Source organism: Agelaius tricolor, unplaced genomic scaffold (genome assembly GCF_023055355.1).
Source record: "Agelaius tricolor isolate 1412-34295 unplaced genomic scaffold, bAgeTri1.0.p SCAF_1, whole genome shotgun sequence".
NCBI classification, from domain to species: domain Eukaryota; kingdom Metazoa; phylum Chordata; class Aves; order Passeriformes; family Icteridae; genus Agelaius; species Agelaius tricolor.
The window spans coordinates 19,442,406-19,463,304 of record NW_027269261.1 but is presented as its reverse complement, the minus strand read 5'-3'; the positions used below and the strand labels follow the sequence as shown (position 1 = coordinate 19,463,304).

The 20,899-nt window shown below is 37.2% G+C and overlaps 1 protein-coding gene across 6 annotated transcripts in view; it reads right to left on the bottom strand.

Moving 5' to 3' along the window:
* Window positions 1-20,899, bottom strand: part of EPRS1 (glutamyl-prolyl-tRNA synthetase 1) — a 37,674-nt gene that overhangs the window by 11,247 nt on the left and 5,528 nt on the right. Inside the window, exons 3-23 of one of the 6 annotated variants that reach the window (XM_071425762.1) lie at window positions 19,407-19,506; window positions 17,480-17,636; window positions 16,587-16,726; window positions 15,812-15,912; window positions 14,423-14,549; window positions 14,031-14,223; window positions 13,481-13,652; window positions 12,740-12,973; window positions 11,629-11,713; window positions 11,224-11,283; window positions 10,908-10,928; window positions 8,734-8,844; window positions 7,096-7,232; window positions 6,180-6,387; window positions 5,646-5,758; window positions 4,900-5,017; window positions 4,357-4,731; window positions 3,259-3,489; window positions 2,338-2,586; window positions 1,530-1,760; window positions 925-1,190 (exon numbers count right to left, since the gene is read on the bottom strand). In XM_071425762.1, coding sequence (XP_071281863.1) covers window positions 925-1,190; window positions 1,530-1,760; window positions 2,338-2,586; window positions 3,259-3,489; window positions 4,357-4,731; window positions 4,900-5,017; window positions 5,646-5,758; window positions 6,180-6,387; window positions 7,096-7,232; window positions 8,734-8,844; window positions 10,908-10,928; window positions 11,224-11,283; window positions 11,629-11,713; window positions 12,740-12,973; window positions 13,481-13,652; window positions 14,031-14,223; window positions 14,423-14,549; window positions 15,812-15,912; window positions 16,587-16,726; window positions 17,480-17,636; window positions 19,407-19,506 — 3,429 coding nt within the window. The remainder of the gene's footprint in view (window positions 1-924; window positions 1,191-1,529; window positions 1,761-2,337; window positions 2,587-3,258; window positions 3,490-4,356; window positions 4,732-4,899; window positions 5,018-5,645; window positions 5,759-6,179; window positions 6,388-7,095; window positions 7,233-8,733; window positions 8,845-10,907; window positions 10,929-11,223; window positions 11,284-11,628; window positions 11,714-12,739; window positions 12,974-13,480; window positions 13,653-14,030; window positions 14,224-14,422; window positions 14,550-15,811; window positions 15,913-16,586; window positions 16,727-17,479; window positions 17,637-19,406; window positions 19,507-20,899) is intronic. The other 5 variants (XM_071425781.1, XM_071425771.1, XM_071425796.1 and 2 more) reach the window with 5 other exon arrangements.

Here is a 20,899-nt window from a genome sequence, read left to right as displayed (position 1 = left end):
CAGGAATAATAAGGTGGAAGAGAATGTTTTAGTTTTACATCAAAAGACTAAGTTTTGGCTGGTGGGAGTTGCTAGTATTTCCTTATCCTAACAAGAATATTTAATATTAATATTTAAAGAACAGTTCCAATTATTTAGTATGGTTTGAATACTTCTAATTCTCACTACGGCTGTATCAAAGAACCTCACAGCAACACATTAAAAAACCCAACCACCAGTAAGCAGTCCAGTAAGAAATTAAGATTAACCAGACCTGTGAGTAAGCAGTTTTTCTCTTTATTTTAAACATTTCCTACCTAGCCAGTAGCTAAAATTTCAGGAAAGACTCAACTTCACCATTCACCTGCAACTCAAATTCACCATTCATGTGAATGGTCAGTCACACTGTTTGAGACAGAAAACTGACTTACCTCAAAATAAGGATAACCAATAAACCTACAGGATTCTAAAGAAGGTTAAACTCACCAGATTCAAATGATAGAACACAAAAGTAAAGGTTTTACATCTCTACAAAGAGAGGTTTTCAAGGAGGGAAATACATTTTTTCTGGCATTATTTCTATACAAAATAACTGCATTTCTTGTCTCTAATATATTGTTTATGTATATGAAGCAGTAAATACATAATACATGCTGTAAAAAGACCTCTAAACTTTCAGCAAGACACGGCAGCACATTTACAGAAGCAAATAATAAGCACAAAAAATTCCCAGTGACAGTAACAATACAGGATGCTGAAGTACAACTGACACTAAATAAACTTTGGTAACTTGGTTTTGGCTCAATCCTGAATATGAAAATCAATACAGTTATTTTACAAATGTCCACACTTTCAAGTGAAATGAGAAATGTATCACACTCTAAATCTGAACAGAGGTAGACAGTTGATGGTTCTATCCAAAAAGATTAAAGATTGCATCTTTACCTGGTTTGTTTCTTAGGGCCTTGGCCCTCTCCTGATCCATCTGAGGAGCGCTCATTCCCACTCTGTCCTTGCAAAGGTTCTTTTTTGGGGCCATCGTTATGCTTCTGTTGCTTACTCTGCTTTTCAGACTTGTTCTCCTTCTCTTTCTTCTTTTTGTCTTTGTCATCTACACCACTAGCAGACACTGGTTTATAGTCAACTCCTGCAACAGACTTATACTGGGCCTTCAATTGAAGAAGTTCTTTAACAGCCACATCTACCTTTTCCTTGAAAAAAAAAGTAGAAAATTATAGAGAAATCCCTGGAATAATATAGCTCTATTAAAAAAAAAATCTATATGGCTTTATGGACATTCACTGACTGTTGGCAGAAAAATCTGCATAAGCCAGTACCTAACTTTAATGTGCTTACATTTTATAGGATCATACCTGACAGCATATTTAATTTAAAGAGAATGTTTCAGATCTCAGAATTTAAACGCTGCGTATTTTAAAGGTGCAAATTTTTTTACATTTTTAATTCCCATAATCACACTGAATTTCAAAGATAGTTTTAGATTTAAATACATATATTACAGTTTTACACTACAGTGTATATGTTATTACCTTGTCTGCTTTTTCTGCTTTTAATTTCCTAACTTCATCTCCTTGAAGAGCTACTTTGCTAAACAGGGCTTTAGCTTCAGGAGTGTCTGGACCACTGGGTACTGTGTTTGATGTCTGAGGCAAAGCCCCCTGAGCTGCTGGTGGGTGTCCTGGCTTGTACTCCTGCCCAGTCTTTTCCTTGTAGTCAGCTTTTAGAGAAAGAAGGAGTTTTACTGCTTCATCTATTTGATCCTGTGTGGAGGATAAATAGCAAGATTTACTGGTGAGAATTAAGGAGAGAACTGGCCAGAAGCATTGATTATGAGGCTACAAAACCAACCTAACCAACCAACAAAAAAGCCCCCCAAAAACAACCCAACACCAAAACCAATTTTGCAAGGTGGAAATACAGGCAGAAACCCCCCTGCCCCCCAGAAGCATCTAAAAAGCTGCCTGTTTGTCTCGTGTTCTTTTCCACAACCATCACTGAATCTGTCTCATTTTGAAAGGTCTTGCTATTGCTGCAGCACACTAGATAGTTGAACAGTCACTCGTCCCAAATACAGCAAGGGACAGTAAAATACATTAAACACTTCTGCAGGGTCAATATCTGCCATGCCCGTGCCTATTCACCTAGATATGAGAGGTTAAGTTTGACTTTGTATATCTGAGTCAGGAAAGTATCCAGCACCAGAACAGTTCTGTTTGGCATTATTAGAGCATGCATGACCTGGACATAGGGGAGCTTGATCACTACTTGGTGAAAGATTTCCCCCCAGTGGCCAAATGTGATTACAATTACAATTGCTCACTCTAATGCCTGTTGTACCTTGGAAGCTTTCTCTGCCTTGAGTCTGCGAACCACTTCCCCTTGCTCAGCTACAGTATCATAAAGTGCTTTGCCATCCACTAAGCTACAGCTTGCCAAGTTACTGCAGCAGACAGGAGATGGAAGTGCAGTAGAAGATAGACAAGGAGGCGTTGAGGGTGGATTTCCAGGCTTGTACTCTTGACCTGTCTTTTGTTTATATTCTGCTTTTAGGTTTAAAAGAATTTTCACAGCCTCATCTATTTGTTCCTGAAGCAAGAGAGAAAAAACAGCAGTTGCAGATAAGGGTAGAAATAAGGGTAGAGGTGTAACACAATAGCTGAGATAACACAAGCTTTTCTAGAATGGCACTAACACAGCTGTTGCAGTAAAAAACTTCTAGAGCTATCTTGTGAGTATAAGTTGTTATTACTAAGTTCTGTGGTAAAATTTAGCCAGAATACCGACAAGTTGTATACCAAAGGACCAAATCAGGTAGTGTAGGTAAGAGCTGATTTCTGTGCCATAAAAGCCTCCCATTTAGGTGACTTAGTCCCCTCCAATTATAGCAGTCCATGAGCTGCACACTGGAGAATAGCAGCAAATACACAGACTCTGGATAAATAATGGTTCTTTGGTCATGATCAGGTAATTCCCAAATTTATTGCTGCCATTCTGGCTCCAAGTTACAGCCCTTCTTCCAAGTTACTGCCTATATTCTGCTTCACTTTTCTTGTATGACTAAAGAAAGAACTTATTTATTTTCCATGCACTAACACATAACTCATGCAGTCAGCCATATATCAGCTTAAGAGAATTTGGGAAAGCACTTCATGGAACTAGCTTAGAAATTCTGCTCCTCAAATTTCACAAAACCTGCCATTGGGTTTTAGCCTAAATTGAAGACACTGTTCCACTCAGAAGTATCCACAGGTAGAACACCTTTGAAGCTTTCTCCGATTTGAGCTTGCGGACCACTTCTCCTTGTTGAGCTACTCTGCTGTACAGAGCCTTGCTGTCTACTGGACATGGGGATGGAGGAGCGGGAACAGGAGAACACTGAGGAGGGACAAAGGCCACGGGTGGGCTTCCAGGCTTGTACTCCTGGCCTGTCTGTTGTTTATATTCTGCCTTTAGGGATAAAAGGACTTCCACAGCAGCACCTATCTCATCCTGAAAGAAGAAAGGAAGGGGCAGAAAGAGGGAGGAACAAAGATATAGAGAGATAAGATTCTCAAGAATAGCATAAATACTTTCATAAAAAGACCTGCAGTTTATGTGCAACTATTCAGTTTTCCTAAGTACTTAGTGGAGTTATTCAGAGAAGTTTTCTCTACTAATTTCCTATTTTAACAAAGTAACTCCTCTTAAGTGATGTACAACCCTAACTGTCCTAAGTAAAATTATAATAATAAATTAATTTAGATCTTCTCATTTATTTCAATTTTATAGTGCCATCAAGATACTACTACTATCAACATTATTTAACCACTGGGCAAACTATGTTATTTTCCCTCTCTTCTTGCTCTGCATTAAAAAGAAAGAAAATAACACAGCTAATAGCAGCTATGTTTGCTATGTACAGTTACAGACAGGAAGATTCTCAAAAACATCTGTGGCATTTGGATCTTTCCTTTCTGGTTTTGGAGCTTTGTTTCAAGGTCTAAACAGCAACAATTCAATCCTGTGAAGTCACATAATTTGACCATACCAAGTTAAAGAAATGAAGAAATTGCCAAGGCATTTAAATCTCAAGGACTTGATTTGGATAGTTAATCAGCTCTTGCTGTTGGATAAATTTGGTCCATGTTTCAGAGCACCAGCCTAAGAAATACGGGAATTCACCAATACAAACTTGGTCATGCAAATCTAACTGAAGAAATAAGTTTTGGGAAACACAAGTCTTGACAGAACAAAGTCCAGTCCAAATGATGACTACTATAAACTCTCTAGATCCATAAGCACCCATTCACTTCCACAGAGCGAGAACAATGGGCTATGCAAACCCAGACAGAACCACAGGATTATTTTAATCATCACCTTAGATGCTTTCTCAGCTTTCAGTTTTCGGACCACTTCTCCTTGTTGTGCTACTTTATCATACAGGGCTTTACTGTCCAAGGTACCAGAGGTCTCAGGCTTTGATGACTGTGCAGTTCCAGATACTGGAGGATTTCCTGGCTTATACTCCTGGCCTGTCTTCTCTTTGTATTCTGCTTTCAAGGCCAGCAGTTGTTTCACAGCTTTATCAATATCTTCCTTTGCTGCCTTCTTAGCCTTCAAGTCACGAACTACATCACCCTGTGCAGCCACCTTGTTGTAGATGATCAAGTGACCTTCAGATGACTCAGCACAGGCTGGAGTAGAGGTATGACCAACGGCTGGAGCAGATTTTCCTTTTACAGCTGAACTAGCCTAAAAAAAAAAAAAAACAAAAAAAACCCCAAGTATTCAGCATGTAATCTCGTATAGAAAGAGATGTATAGTATATATATACTATATATATATATATATATACACACACACACACACACACACACACACACACACATTTTATGGTACTTTCCTAAACCACTAGTTTACCTCTTTCTTTGCAGTTTCAGCTTTGGTCTTCTCTTTTGACCCAGATGTTGGCATTTCTTTAGTGTGTCCATCAGGGATGTAAATCAAAATGCATGGGGCATCTTTACAGCTGTAAGGACTATAAAAAGATTTATAGAAAACACAACAGTAAAGGAAATAAAAGATAAATATCAAACATTTATTGAAACAAATGGGCTACTCTCTCTAAAAGATGCTTTCACACAACTGCAAGCTTATATTTGATATACAGCTGTAGTTATCTACATTTACATAATTGGGGATCTGCAATGATTCCTCTTACATGCGCGTTTTCCTTTTTGTTACAATATTTATATGTTTATGTTATAATTGCATGTAGATATTTCAACAGCTTGCTAAGAAAGTGTTACAATTAAGTAGTATATGCATACCCTAATTGGAAAAATGTCTGTTTTATTCCGTAGCACTGCTATTTAATTTCTATACTCCAAGTCACAACAAAACCATGACCTCATTACCAAGTCCAGGTTAGCTGGGGTGCACCTCAAGTACCACATACTTGGCTTAAGACAGTTTGAAGAGGCAGGAATGGAATAAAAAATAAAACCATGCCAGTCCACAGAGATATTCCTCACAAAGATCATGGTAATGAGTAAATATTTGCAGACGACATTACTCTTACCAATGTGTGTGTGTGAAAACACTAAAACACAATAAGCTAAAGCAAATTCTGTGAAGTCTGTTTAGGCCATTCTCAGGTAACTTACCTCACTGGCTCATAGGGCTGATCACAAATATAGAATCCTCTCCTCTGAAGTTGTATGATGTCTCCTTTTTTTAACTCCTTAAGGCATGGATCACCCAGCATCAGCTCTTCTTGCTGTAAGTATTAAAAGAAATCAGTCCATGTCTAACAGAGCAAAGGAACAGCAAGAAATAGAGTTGTAGAAGGTGATTTCCTCCTTTTCAAAGTGTCAAAATGTTACTTAATTCCAGTAACAGCAGAACAAGTACTAGCAAGAAGATGCCACATCATAAGAATGTATCAAGACAAAACTCAAACTACTGGTTTCAGATGTGTAAAAGCCTGGTAACAACTGAGAATAAACAAAAGTCATATTTTAATTTTGAGATTATGACAGGTTACATGGAAACACAGAAACTAGATACACCAGCACAATTTATCTGTTTAACAAAAAACCAATTCTATTTTCAAAACCACAACTAGAAACAGTGAATTAAACAAAAAAAAAAACAACATGAAGTTTTGCGGAATTAAAGGGGACAAAAATACAACTCACCTTGCTATTTCGGTTGATATATTGCTTGAAGTCTTCATCTTTACCTAGAACTGGCTTAGTGATCAGATGCTCATAATTAACACAGACAGTTGGGATGAGGGGTGCACGTGGAGTTTCTGCCAACCAAGTGATCTTAGTAGTTTTTTTGAAGTCCTTATTATCTAAGTTCAACTTGGCATTGATAGACACAATTTTTCCACTTGAATTTCTACAGGAAAAAAGAAATTATAATGGTACAGCCTAAATGATCAGTTCTGATTCAATACTGCAAAAACAAGTGTTCAGAGTTAATTTTGAAGAGCGGATCATAGAAAATGAAAGAGTGCATTCACTGCCATTTAAGTTCTCCATTAATTTTGTTGTCTTAAATATCTACATAGAGTAAAAAGCATGGGGAGAAAAATCTTTGCGTATTTATGTTCTCTATCAGAGCTCACTCCGTTCTGGCACTGTCTCAACACAACCCCTTCAAAAATACTGTGATGACATTAAATGGTCCCCCTCCCCACCTCAACAGCTGTGCAACTAAAACTGTGACAGGTTTAGTTTCTCAGTATGCAAAAGCAGTACTTGTTATGGGGTGAAAGTTGTTAACATTCCAGGTGGTTTTTTTTCTGTCTGAAAAGGCTGTTTTACAGTGGCAATAGTGCCACAGAATCATGGAGAGCACTGGATGAGAGGGACATGCAGTATCAGGACTGACTAATGATTTCCAACTGAATCTACAGCAATACACACCCTATGCTAACATGCAGTTTCATGGCGCATTTCAAAGAAGATTTATAGACACAGACTCATAGATTGGACATATACGGCCAACCATTGATTCTTTACTGTTACAAGCTTCCTGTTAAAAGAAAAGGCAACAAAAAGCTGAAAAGCAAAAATTAACTTCATCTGCCACTGTACAGGTTACCTGTTTAATTTGGTGATGATGATATTGCCCCAATTTATGAATGTAACCACCTCTCCCTCCACCAGGGTCTCTGCATCTGCGCCCTCAATGAGGACTTTGGAGCTGTACCACACAGGCTTCAAACCAACATCAGCATTCTGTGAATAATGGTTTACATTTCAAAGACAGCAGATTTCAAAGACAGAAGATGGACTATAACAGTAATGCAAAGCTACAATGTTTTTCCACAGCTCTCTCCAGTTTCTTCTTTACAGGCATTGTCCGCATTCCCCTGATAATTCACCCAAAAAATCCACTGACAGCATATTCCATTTCCATTGCAAGGTCCATGCATCTTTAGGATCTCACAGGTAAACCCAAATTTCTTCAAGTTCCCATTTTGCTAGGCAAATTCCCTTCAAAACTAATTTCAGAACTCTAATTTTTGCTTTTTTATAAGGTTATATATGGAGCTTCTTTTAGCTGCATAGATTTGTAAAGACAGAAACCAGAACTACATCACTTATAAAATATTCAGCTTTAAAGTATCTCAACAATTGAGATAAACTTCTATTTTCTAAAAAGGCCGACAGCTGTGAGTTCAGACTTTCTCAGCTGGTCAGGAGTTTTCTATTAGTTTATTTAAGTCAGTATATATTTCATTACATACTGGAGGAAGTATTTACTGGTACTATCAATGTTTTAATATGCTGGCTTGTATCTGACCAAACTTCAGTGTCTTTGAGCCTTGAAGAGTCACAGCTCTCACATCTGCTCAAAACCTGTTTCCTTGTTATCAGCCACGGGCAAGAGGGGCCCAATGTCCAACTCTCAGTTACAAGAAATGGCTACCGGAGCACTCAGAGCAACAAAATCAAAACAAAGAAATGAAGCAAAGCCTCAGCAAATATTCACTCATTTCTCAGTGTAAGTGTATATAAGTTAACGGATGCTTTCAGTGACATTTCAGCACAATTGACTCAAAGGAAAGTATCTTTGTTACTAGTAGCACCAAGAAAGAGTTGTATCAGTAACACACTTCCCTATTAAGGGACATTACTCTGTTTACTGGATACTAAAAGTATCAAATCAGCAAGTTCTTTGCCTTTTGATAAGAGCTATTTGCTATACAAATTTAAAAGTCATATTAAAAATCCAGAGATTGACAGAATCAACAAGTTAATATGTTACCTCTCCACATAAAACCTGATTTTATAAATCACTTAAAAAACACCTCACTGTTAATGGATAAAGAGTGTTTACTGTATTATACAGTAAACAGAGCTTGAATAAAATGTAATATTTAACCTCTGTGAAAGTTAGCATCAAACAATAGGAAAACCAGCTTGAGTAGCATTCCAGACTTGTAATGACTCACTCTTCTGAAAACTCCCAGAGAGGCCTTTTAGAGCACCTTTTATATGCACTCTATATATTTACAAAGAGTTCCCTCTTAAAAGAGCAAACATGTTTAGCAGTTGCACAGTTTTTGACAATTTTCAGGCAAAACAAAAGCACCCCTTGGATAGATGATCTCTATCAGATTAGCTATCTGAGCAAGCTAAAACCAGGACTCCCCTTCCTGACTGTTTCATGCTAAGGTACTTCCCAACCTTACTGAGCTGCAGTACAAGAAAATTAAGAGAGTAAAGCAAGAACCTTTGGGTGTTTAGCCACTTCTTTCATCTCCTCTTGAGCTTCAGGAATATTTACTGGGACCACTGCATCTTTCAGTAAAGCAGTATACCGAGGTGCTACTGGGTCTATAACCTACAGAAAACAAATGAGGTGGATCATGAATATATGCCACTGACAAAAAAAATAGATGCTTTACAAAACAATCACCACAAAAAAAAAAAAGAATATTAACTGGTATTCTTTATGTTACTGCATTTTTTCAAAGTTTGCTTTAATGTCACTTTCACCCAAAGCTACAGAATAGTGAGAAAATCATGGTAATACTTTACAATTTCCAATCTTTATTAAAATACTCTGAGTAAAAACTGGATTGGGTACTACTGACAGCAGAAGTAACCAAAATTATGGGGAAGACACAAAAAATGTACTCTGATACAATTTTACTGTGCACATAGGCTATTACATCTGAATCGCTTTTTCTCTAGTTAACTAAATTTAAAGCAACAATTTTTAAGTGGAGTTTGTTCTTTTTTCCAGCAGCACAAGACCTGATCTCATACTCATTTTCCAGGCCAGTACTCCAGCAGAATCAGTGACAGAACTGCCTGTAGAGGAGGCACCAATCAAGTCTGCAATTTTACTACAGACACATCAGATACTATAATAAGGCAATAACATAAAATTTACTTCATTCGGATTTCTACATGAGTTTGGCAAGAAAAACGTACCACTAGGATGTCTTCCTGTATTTTTATTGCCCATTATCAAACATAGCAGCTGTAGTTTCTCACAGCATTTTTTATACCTGAAATACTGGTTTGTCAAACTGTTCAGAAGCACTTAAATACATAATTCAAGTAAAGCAGTTCATCTAAGGCCAAAAGGAATATCCAGGATCTACCTGGGTAACTGGAAACTGACACAAAGGAAAGCACCTGCTTTTATAAATATGAAGTAATTTTTGCTCTCCTTGGTTTATTCCTGCTCAAATGAAAAGCTACACAGCTATATATTTTTCTATATTTTTGAGAAAATTATTTAGCTTCTAATTACTTGACATTATATAATAAAGTGATATGATGATATACTCTTAAGAAGACACACTTTATTAGTTAGTAGTCCCTGAAGTCAGGCACCTAAATGTTAGACATAGACTTTGAAAAAGGACTTGTGTATGTATCGCAAAATGCAGGGGTATTATATTATTTAATATCATAATTTTGATAATTAAATGACCAGATTCTATAGTGTTATTACCAGGCTCTTTATTTTATTCATTAAAACTCGCAATCCCTTGTCAGGTGCTAAAAATTACAGGATCACGTATAAAATATGAGTTGTCACATTGATAAAGTCTTTGAGCTCAGAATTACCTCTAAGCAGCCAACTGGTTTTTCTCATATTGCAGATAGCTTTCAATCTGCACAGCCACATGTAAATAAAACTGGCTAATAAATATGGTGCTGTACAAGGAGCTGAGTCAGAGGTCTAAGAAACTCACTTTAAAAGTCAATTAAAAAAAATGAGCCTTGACAGTCCATTGTGGATTCTTCCCCTCAAATCAGTTGTTAGTCATAAATATATTTATGCAGCAACAGAAAGAACCAATTTAAAAACCTACGTGTATGTAGCAAATCAAATGCAAAATACATGAAGAATTACAAGACACATGCCAAACAAGCAAAAACTATTTAAGTTAACAGATCTGGGTACTATCTAAGCAAAACCAAGCAGGAATACCAATGCAAAATAACAGGTGTTTCCACAATCACACAAAATATGCAATCCTCATGAAAACAAATCGCCTTATTATAGTGTCCAAGCATCTGCTGCCAAAAAGCAACTCATCATGTTAAGATGCAATATTCCTGATTTACCATTCAGTCAGAAATTCCAGCAGTGCTGGCTTGATCTCCCCAGGCAGAGCACGCAGTGCGTTTGTCCTTTTGCCACAGAAAGAAAACATGGCCAACATGAACCAAATTGGGGAAAATTTGTGTTTATGTTGACAAATCAGCCAAACCAGAGGTGGGCAGCCTTTGAAAACTAGGAATAATGCATTTTCAGTGGGTTTGTAGAGCTCCTGTTATACAAGCAAGTCCGACTGTGCTATGAAGCTGCAAAATGATAGCTTATGCTATGTATGCTTATAGCACTGTAAGCTATATGCTAAGGTAAAAAGCATTAAGTAATACCTTCTTACAGATAGCTCGCAGCTTGAAAGCAGAAAAATGAAATGCAGTTTTCAGATCAGATTTACAGCATTAATACCATTATCCTTTCCCGTACTACTAAGGAAGGCAAGTAAGTACTGGTATAGGAGAATCAATAGGATTAGTGCTTCTTCAGGTTAGAAGGGGGGGGACATTCCATTTTCCTGAGAGTGCGCCAAATGATGCAGCATACTGCAATTGCTACTTGTTGTGATAAGCACTCCAATGAACGCTGGATTCTCTACATATCCTAGAAAGAGGATATCAGGAGTAGTATCAAATCCGACTAAACACATACCTTTTTGTTAAAGGACCAGATTTTATCCCACTCCATATTCACAACAGATCGAGAGGAGCCCTGGATAAAAAAAATCCGAATCAATACTACATTAATATAAATATTCTAGCTCTTAGACTAATTTAAAACAAAGTTCTTTAAACTGAAAACTCTCTATAGTTTGTTTTCATTAAAAACAGTTTTTGAGCTTGCAAAATAAACCTTCTCCAAGTAAGAAAACTGCAAGTCCATTTTGCCAACACCTACTCACAGGTGCTACCATTGTTGAAGCAATAGATGTCAAAGTAGCAAAGCTTCAAAAGCAGAAACCTCCCAGTGACAAGTACATTAAGTACATTAAGAAGCTTCACAAAAATTTATGAAACTTATTGAGGGAGATTCAAAGAATCAGAAGAAAACACCCACCTGAGCAGCAATAAACTGTTTTAGCCCTTCAACTGTCATGCCTCTTCTCAGGACACCACGGACAGTGGGAAATCTTGGGTCATCCCTAGTGGAAAATGGTATTCCATTAGTGCCATACGCTACATTTTCTAATTCTGCACTTATCAAGACTTTACTAATACTGCCACACACAAAAGGCACAGCCTCAGTGTATTTTACTCACTAAGTTCCCAGCTAGGTGAAAGCACCTAACTGAGAAGACTGAGCTCTTACCCATACAAAAAGTATGGTGAAGGTTAGGTCTCTCAAAAACTAGCAAGGCAAAAGTTATGTCCCTATCCATTATTTCCCCTCCAAGGGCACCCAGGAAATATTGCTGGAAAGAAGTGACGACTCTTTATATAAGTGATAAAATTCTATGATTTTTTTCTCTCTTATGGAAGAAATAAAAAGGCCTGATCTGCAATGTAACATTTGAATTTGCTGGGAACATGAATCAAACTTTGCTGAGGACCTAACAGGGAGGCTCAGGGTAGGAAAGGTAAAGACCATCATAAGATCAGCTACACCTCTAGGGAAAAAAAAACAGGCAGGGACAAAAAAGGATAAATTGGGCTATAGCCAAGTGGCTCCATGCATAAACTAGGAATCTAAGCTTCCAACTCAACTGACAACTAGACAGTTAGACCACCAAACACTGTCTGCAGAAATCAAATCAATCTGAAAAAAATAATAGAAAGAAGGAGGGCGAGGGCAGGTTGGAGAGAAGTGGGATGGATTTGAGTAGATGAACAGGACCAGAAACACTTCAATCCAGGCCCTCTTCTGGCATTGTTTAGGAATGACTCCAATGACAACAACCAATGACTCAAGAGTGGAAAACATACCACCCACAGCAAGAGCCAGAGTCCAAAAATAAGCTGCCTCATGTTTATTACAGGCCATGAATATGTATGTACACAGCTACTGTAGAGTAGGAAACATACACAAGCCAGTTTAATTAATCTATATTCTTTAATATTGTTTAAATATTCATTCAAACTATCCCAAAGCAAAAATGAATGTGCTAGTCACAAGGCACATTCTTAGGGAATCTTAGGGAACAGTGCTGACCTACAGCCATGGAACATACCATCCATCCACAAGGCCTTCGTTGACAAACCACGTGAGCTTTCTCTTGGAGAGCACAGTGTTGTTGAGGTTTAGCCTGCTATACTCCCATATATACGGTTTCCTTATACCCAGAGCCTCAATAATCCAGTAGAATTGCTCATCTCTGTCATGGTATTCAGTTGTTCTCAGTGCATGTGTGACACCTTCAATACTATCAACAATAGGGCAGGCAAAGTCGTATGTGGGATAAACACTGACAAAAAAGATCTTTAATTAGCAGGGTAGAACAAAACACTTTCTTCCCACTGAAACATTTAAACTCAGTGCAGTCTATATTCAAGCATTATAAATATTTCTAACCTATGATCCTGAAAACTTTCAGATCAAGACTAAAATAACACACACACAACTAATAGTCCACAGAAAGATCCAGAGGGCAATATAATTTTAAGATGAAGAAAGCCTTCAAGAAATGAACTGATAACAGCCTTAATATTCAAGCCTAAAAAAATAATTCTACATTGCTAATGTTTTTTCCAAACATATATAAGGACTAAAACTGAAATAATATTCACTGTTGACCATAATGGCCATCTCACAGGTTTTAAAAGTAATTTGCACAAGTTTCAGAAAGTCAAGAGACTCATCAGATATTCTAGTTGAAAAATGCTAGCAAGTTCCAAGTGTTCAAAGAAATTTACTAAGGAATGCCCTGGAAAGAGCAAAAGCTACAGGCCACACAAGGAGAAAGTGGACATACTTGTAGGTACTTCCTGTTCGAGGGTGAGGCTGGTTTTTACAACGATAAAGAGTTGGATCCCTCATACATCCATTATTACTACTCATATCTATTTTTGCTCGTAGACAACAAGTTTGTCCATATTCTGTTCCCTTTTTCATTTCTTCCCACATTTGTAGATTCTTATTAACACCTAGGAACAACAAAAATACACCATTTTCTAAGGTATTATGAAGCTGATACAGAATCAAGTTTTATTATTGCAGTAAGAAAAATCAGTGCCATCCCCTCCTTGGACACCGGAATTCATTTTCACACATTTTACATTGTGAATTTTTTAAGTGATAATGAATAGTGATGAATTCATACATACACAAGTTTACTGCCCTGGTCTAAATGTGTACTTCATCCATCCAGCCTTGTAGAACAAAGCACTAAACACTTTCAAGTCCCTATAAGGACCTTGAAGATATGCAATTTAGTAATCTCACTCATATTTGTTAATAAAAATCAAGCTTTGATACCAAATCAAAAAGGTAAGAAAGCAAGACCAAAGCTTAAAATATCTTACAGTTATTTCTGTGTTTAGATTCCACTCTTTGCTCACGCTCTGCTTTCATTTGTTCTGCAGGAGTATCATCCACATACGCCTTCCCTTCTAGAATAAGCTTCTCAGCATATTTCATTATTGTTTCAAAGTGATCCGAGGTATATGTAAATTGATCTGGTTTGATGTGCAGCATGGCAACATCTTCAAGAATTACCTGCCAAGTGTGAAAACATACACTGTAATATTCAGGAAAGGAAGTTTTCTTACATCTTTATCCTCTTCATGTAAGATGTGGTGGTTTTAATGGTCCATTGTCCAGGAAGGATAAACCATAAGAATAAGCATGAAAGAAAAGAGAGGCATGCACTTATCATTCTTTCACAGCCTATAATCCCTCTGCTATCTTATCATACCTTTTCAAAGTCTTCTTTCTCTTTTTCTGGATTTGTGTCATCAAATCTCATAATAAGTTTTCCTTTGAAGTTAACTTGGTAGTGCTGATTTAGCAGGGCAGCTTTGGCATGACCAATATGCAGATATCTAAAAAAGAAAGTAAAAAATAAATATATACACCAGAACTACTTCAGCTAGACTATTTGTGGGGGAAGGAGAAAGAATGGAGAGCAATACCTAAGTGTAACAAACAGCAAACCTAGGATATTTGCTGAAATACCACACGTTTATGAAAACAGATTATGTTTCTTCTACTACAAATTTAGTAGTTGACTGTTAAAAATAACTAAATATGTAAATTAGAGTGTTGCTATGGATATAAAGATTGGACTGCAATTATCTCCACTTTTACAGACTAACTTAAACCAACTGCTGATGATACCCAGGAGCAGCTACCAGATAATCTGAACCTACCACATTCTCAGGAGTGAAATTTTCCTATTGCTGCATATTTTTTAATATAAGCTATAAAGCTACTGACTAATTTAAACTAAATATAAATCCCCAAATCCACAAAATTAAAATCTCCGACAAAAAGAGAGTAACATGTCCCTGAAGAGCAGTGTTTTAAAACACCAGGATTAAGACACTAAAAACTACTAAAGTAAACTGAGAATAATATATGTTATAGACATACACATACATAATACATGATTCACAATATTTGAGTAAAGTTTATATTGGACTAATAGAGTAAGAAACTCAACTACACAAGTCACGTGACGCTGAACAGCCAGTTTAATGAAGAAATGCAATAGTGGAAATTTTATAGGCCATCAGGCAACTCCAAAAAGAAACAGAAAATAAAAAGCTGGCTGAAAATTGAGTTTATTATACTGGCTCATCATATCTTCTCTGTGTGATCTTTAAGGAATGTGTGCTTTGGTATTCCACACAATCTGGACCCCTGGCCCTCCATTATACATCTTGTGTCAAGCTTCCCCAAGGAAGGCTATCCCACACATCTTTCCTTTCTCAAATCTAGGCTGCCTTGGGAAGCACCGAGTCCCTTGACCCAATTCATAAGGACTGCATGTTCACACCATAGCTCCTGGCAGGGCACACACATCCATTATGCATACAAATGCCATCCTCCTGCTTCTCCTCATCCCACTGCTGAGCTGCACAACTCCATCTCACAACTAAACTCCCTATTCCAAGTCCAGACAACAGCGCAACGAAGTACAGAGGAGAAGTGTACAAACAGCTCTAGTGGAGACAAAGCTTTCAACACTCATTTGGTTTAACAGCCTTGTCTGATAAGCTGATTACCATCCTCACCAAAATACTTTAAAAAACAAAAAACAAAAAACAAAATAGAACCTTGGCAAAGTATTCGTGTTTCTTACCCACTTGCTTCAGGAGGAAACCTCACAATGACCTTTCCCATCTCTGCGCCAGGAAGTTCAACAAACTTCCCAACATCTGCTTTCTTTTCTTTTTCTGTTGCCTTGAAAACAGACATAATTACAGATTGTATTACCTGTAAAATCGGATATAAAACTCTAGATAACAACTGCTGTATCAAAGTCTGCTTTCAAACCTACAAGCTGCCATATTGGACTCCAAATTCATCTCTTCACAACTTTCACATTACTCAGGACTCCAAATAAAGATTAAGTCTAGAGTTTTAAGTTATTTTGTCTTCAAATCTGGTCCAGAACTGAAAATTCCCACTAAGTTGTCCAATTTACTCCATAGAAGAAAACTATGCTAGTTTTTCTTCTATGCTAGAAGAAAATTGCTAGTTAAGGTTTTGTATCTTAGTGTTCTTAACCTGAACATGATTAACAAATTCAGTCAACTTTCAGTCAAGAGCAATCTTTGCAGGTCCATCAGGATCTCAAACTGTCTTTAGAAAAAGCAAACAATACAGCTAAAGAGCAGTGCTGATTAAAAGAAGAGGTGCCATATTTCCACAATTCCACCTACACACTGGACTAGACAGCTCATGCCTTTTTAAAATTGAAATCAACAGCTTTAGCTGTAAACAAGAGTTTACAAAAGTTTAGCTCACTGTAATATACTTTCAGTATTTAATTCTCTAACTTAAAAAGAAAAAATTCTTGCAGTGTATTCACAGAAATAAAGCTACTCTCTCCAGAAGATCTGAGTTAATCTTACCATTTTAACCTTTGGTGTGCCAGCAGCCCACTTGGCTCCTACAGACTGGAAAGCACGTTGTACCTCAAGGAAGCTGTACCACCGCTTTGCATGCACAGGAGCTTTGTTTTGTTCTAACTGCTCTTGCCACGTACCATTATCTGTTAGAAAACAAAGAAGTTTTCAAACTATTTAACTATAAAAATAAAATTATTTTTATCAACAGCAGCTTTTCAGATTGCTTTTAAGAGCAGCAACACCGAAAAAGCACCAAAACCTGCTAGCTTTTAATCTTAATTATTCCCTATACTTTCAAGTGGAATTGGGTTATACTGAATGGTAGATTGTCACCTATCACCTTTAGATATAGAGCTAAGAGAAAATAAAAACCAAATCCATAAAAACAGATCATCAAAGCTTCTTTAACCTCTAAAGGGCATTTTGCAGAATAACATCTACCTCTTTTAATAATTCAAAGTAAACACGGAAGAAATTTCCTCTGCTAAGATAATGTCACGGAAAGGTCAATGCATATAATTTTACACTGCACATTTTCATATTGAGGCAACAGGTAATAAAAGATGTTCTTGCAATTATTAGCACAAAAGAAATTAGAAAAAGTTCCACCTAGGGATTACAGCTCATAAATTTCCAAATGTAGCAACAATTTAAAAAAATAAAATCTAGGATTTCCTAAGCTATACTCTTAAGGTATAGCTTAGGAAATTCCTAAGCTATCCCCATCACTAGGGATGCACGGGTCACAGCAGTGTGCATGACAGTAGACAGTCTGTCATAGAGCTAGGAGTCACTACTAGCATCCACAAAAAAGAAAAATTGGGGATTCTTGTTGTATATTGATTATCAAAATATTGATACTGCAAGCCAGTGAAACAGAGAATATAAACCAATACCTTTTAGTACAGCCCAGACACACAAATCTGCAAGACTCAGAGAGTTTCCCACCAAGTAGGTCCGTAGAGACAGACAGTGGTTAAGTTCTTGGATGGCTGAAGGAAACTGGCTGGCAGTGGATAACTTTGTAGCACTGAACTCCAGCCAGTGGTCAATCTTGTTTGAAGGGACAAAAGACAGTTAAAGTTACTAATGGAATGAGAATTAAGCTTGCTAAATAACTGAATAATACACAATTGATCTAACAGCTGAACAGAAGATATTAACAGGAACATTAGAATTAAATATATCAGATCATAACATATGTTGAAGGAATATTTAAAATAAATTATACTGAAAAAATCACCAAGAACAATACTAAATAATGAAATTTAATTTCTTCCTTCAGCATGAATTCAAATTGCTGAAAACATCAACTTCGCTGCAGTTATTTCAACTGGTAAAACAATAAGCAGTTCTCAGGTACTCCCTTATCACAAGAGTCTATAAAAATCATCACTCTCCTTTAGCTATTTACATATCATATTTGTCACCTATTTCCTCTTCCTGGTGCTGCTGCTGGTTAGTATACCATTTTCCCCTCAGTCCCTATTTTCTCTTCCTCATCTCCTTTTAGATTTGAAGAAATCAAACCCCTGAACTTCACAAGTCCTACTCCCCACTCCTGCAAAAGTCTTTTCCATCTATCTTTGTACATAAACACAAAAAAATATTAAGAATTAGGCTAGTTGATAATGTAGAACTGAATCCCTCAATCCTGCAAGAGACTAAGTGTCTCTTCTCTGGTCCTATTTCATGTGTAACTGTTCTGCAAACTGCAACGGGAATCCTTCCAATGTTCAGGCAACGTGGCAGGCACAGATGTAATTACAACCTCCACAGAATTCAGTCATTTGCAGTTGCACGCCAAAATATGTGCACCACAAATGCAGCTGTCCCGGTACTTCTCCAAGTACAGTATTATTTTGGAAAGAGGCAGAAGTGAAAAGAAGTATTGTACCAGCCCTGAAAGTGCGTTTGCTGAGGTCTGGGCTTAACTTAAAAACAAAGGATTTGGACAGAAATTTTAAATAGCCACAAGATAACTTACAACTTTTTAATGCCTCACAGGCAAAGTAGTAAGACAACAATTCCCTTGAGACCAGCTATGAGGGCAGAAGAGTGATTGAAGAGTGATTACCACTGGCTTCAAGAAGAAAAGACCTGAATCAAATCCTTCAGTTCCTCCCCAAATTTCAGAGAAGTAAATTTCAATTTGTCTGCTAGTTTCAGTTATCAATTTAAAATTCAGCATATGATTGATTATCCTGAGCTAGACCCAGGAAGAAACCAGGGTCAGAGTTTTGTCTATCATACACAGTAAATGCCACACAGTGTTCAGTGGTGTTACACTGAAGTGTTACAAGACAGCAACTGATGGCAACAGAGCTGAGAGAAGTGAGGAGGGAAAATCCATGTTTTACCTTCCAACTTGAATTATTTTATATTAGCAAACTGTCTGCTTAGGAGTTGCTGTTGCAGGAGTGGGCAAGGGCAACCCTTCCAAAGCTCAGATTTCTTAGTCTTTATACAGTTTTCTTAGTCTTTATATTTCTTTATATGAAGGAGGAAGCTTACCAAAGCAAACCCTTCAACATCCCACATAGCTGGAACCTCAGTCTAACAGTAAAATGCAGAACAATAGACACAAGGTCAAAAAAAAACCCCAACCCCAAACCCCCCCTGCCCCCAAACTTAGAACAGGCCAAAAGACAAAAAGGGAAAAGGAAAAAAAACCCCAAGAGACAAGAGAGTGATTCAAGGCCAAGGTGGATGGGACTTTGAGCAAACTGGTCTAATGGAAAGTGTCCCCACCCATGGAAAATAGATGGTCTTTAATGTCCTTTCCAACCCAAACCATGTTATGATTCTGTGATTCCTTCTCACCTCAGTGTGTTCCAACAGATTTGAGCCATACAACCCAGCAGAGGCAGCAGCTCGAGCCAGGTACCGAGCTATTGAATTCACATCAGTAAATGAAACTTGCCTAAAAAAAAGATAGGGGCAAGGCAAAGGTAAATTACTACCTCCAGTCAGTTCAACTTTAATTGCACATACATAGTTGAAACATGTGCAAAGCAAACACAAAATAACTTCCAGGCGAGCCAACAGGTACCAGGTCACCAGAGTAGAAAAACAAAAATAAAATAAACCTAGAACAGGAATAAATAAGTCCTTGCTTTTCTATCACCAGATGGAATAATAACCTTCTAAGTGTGTGAGAATTTTGTTTAAGCTGAAAATGAGAAAATAAGACTGATTATTCTTTCGAATACTAAAGCTCTCTTCACATCTGACAGAATTCATAAGTATAACCCGAGCTACAGATTTTCCAGATTACAAGGAGCTAATCAATATCTGTTTTCTTTTCATAAAAGAAGGATCACTTTGAAGAGGATTCCTAGTGAATCAACAGAAGAATTGAGAGGTCTTCATCATGGTTTTAAGGGCTAGCATCAGGGGAAAAAAATCCCTGTTCATTTGTTACTTACTTTACTCAATTCACACTTCACAGAAACCATCCCCTGGTGAACAAACTTCCCTGCATGTATTTGTTTTTTTACCCAGTCTTCTCCAGAAAACAGACTAATTTGAATTTTTTTGTCCCCATGCCGCTTATGAAAGCCCTCAACAGATCTGCAGAAGAAGGGCTCTCCAAAGGGAGTACTCCTTCGTTTTCATGTCAATTTTCTACATTACATACAGTATCAAAAAAAGCTGTACTCTATCAGAAATCTAGCTTCCAGTTCATCTAAGATAAATTAATATTTGCTAAAGAACTTGGAAGAAAGATGCATCCAGAAACATCAGTTCTCCAAATAATACTCATTGCTACTCTACAGTCCCACATAGATGCAGACTGCAAAAACAGAGCTCCAATTGCTTCTAAATCAAGCATTGATATCAACAAAAGGAGTCCCTGTGGTTTTTTTTAACATTTACTCAATTTAATGGACTGAATGCTATACTCCAACTTGTCCAACCAAGGTTCCACTTCTGTTCTGTCATTGTTCTCTATTTCCTTTTTTACCTACTGCATCCTTTATAAAATTAAAAGAATTGTGATAGCCCTCAAGCCTTGCAAAAATCAACAAAAGTTCTGAAAATTATACAGAATGTACTTGATATATTAACAATTAGAATGTGCCCCATTTTTAGTACAAATGGACCAGCCAGTCTCATTAGGCTAATTGCAGTACAACCTAAGGAATATAGTTCATTGGGAGGGTTTTTTTGGTTTGCTTGTTTTTAATTTTGCTTGCTTTCCAAGCATCTAGGATCCAGTATATATATACAGAAGATCCATAAAATGTAACTAAAACCCAAAGTCACAGTAGGGTGTTTAAATTATACCCTACTGTGTACTTGAAAATGTGTCC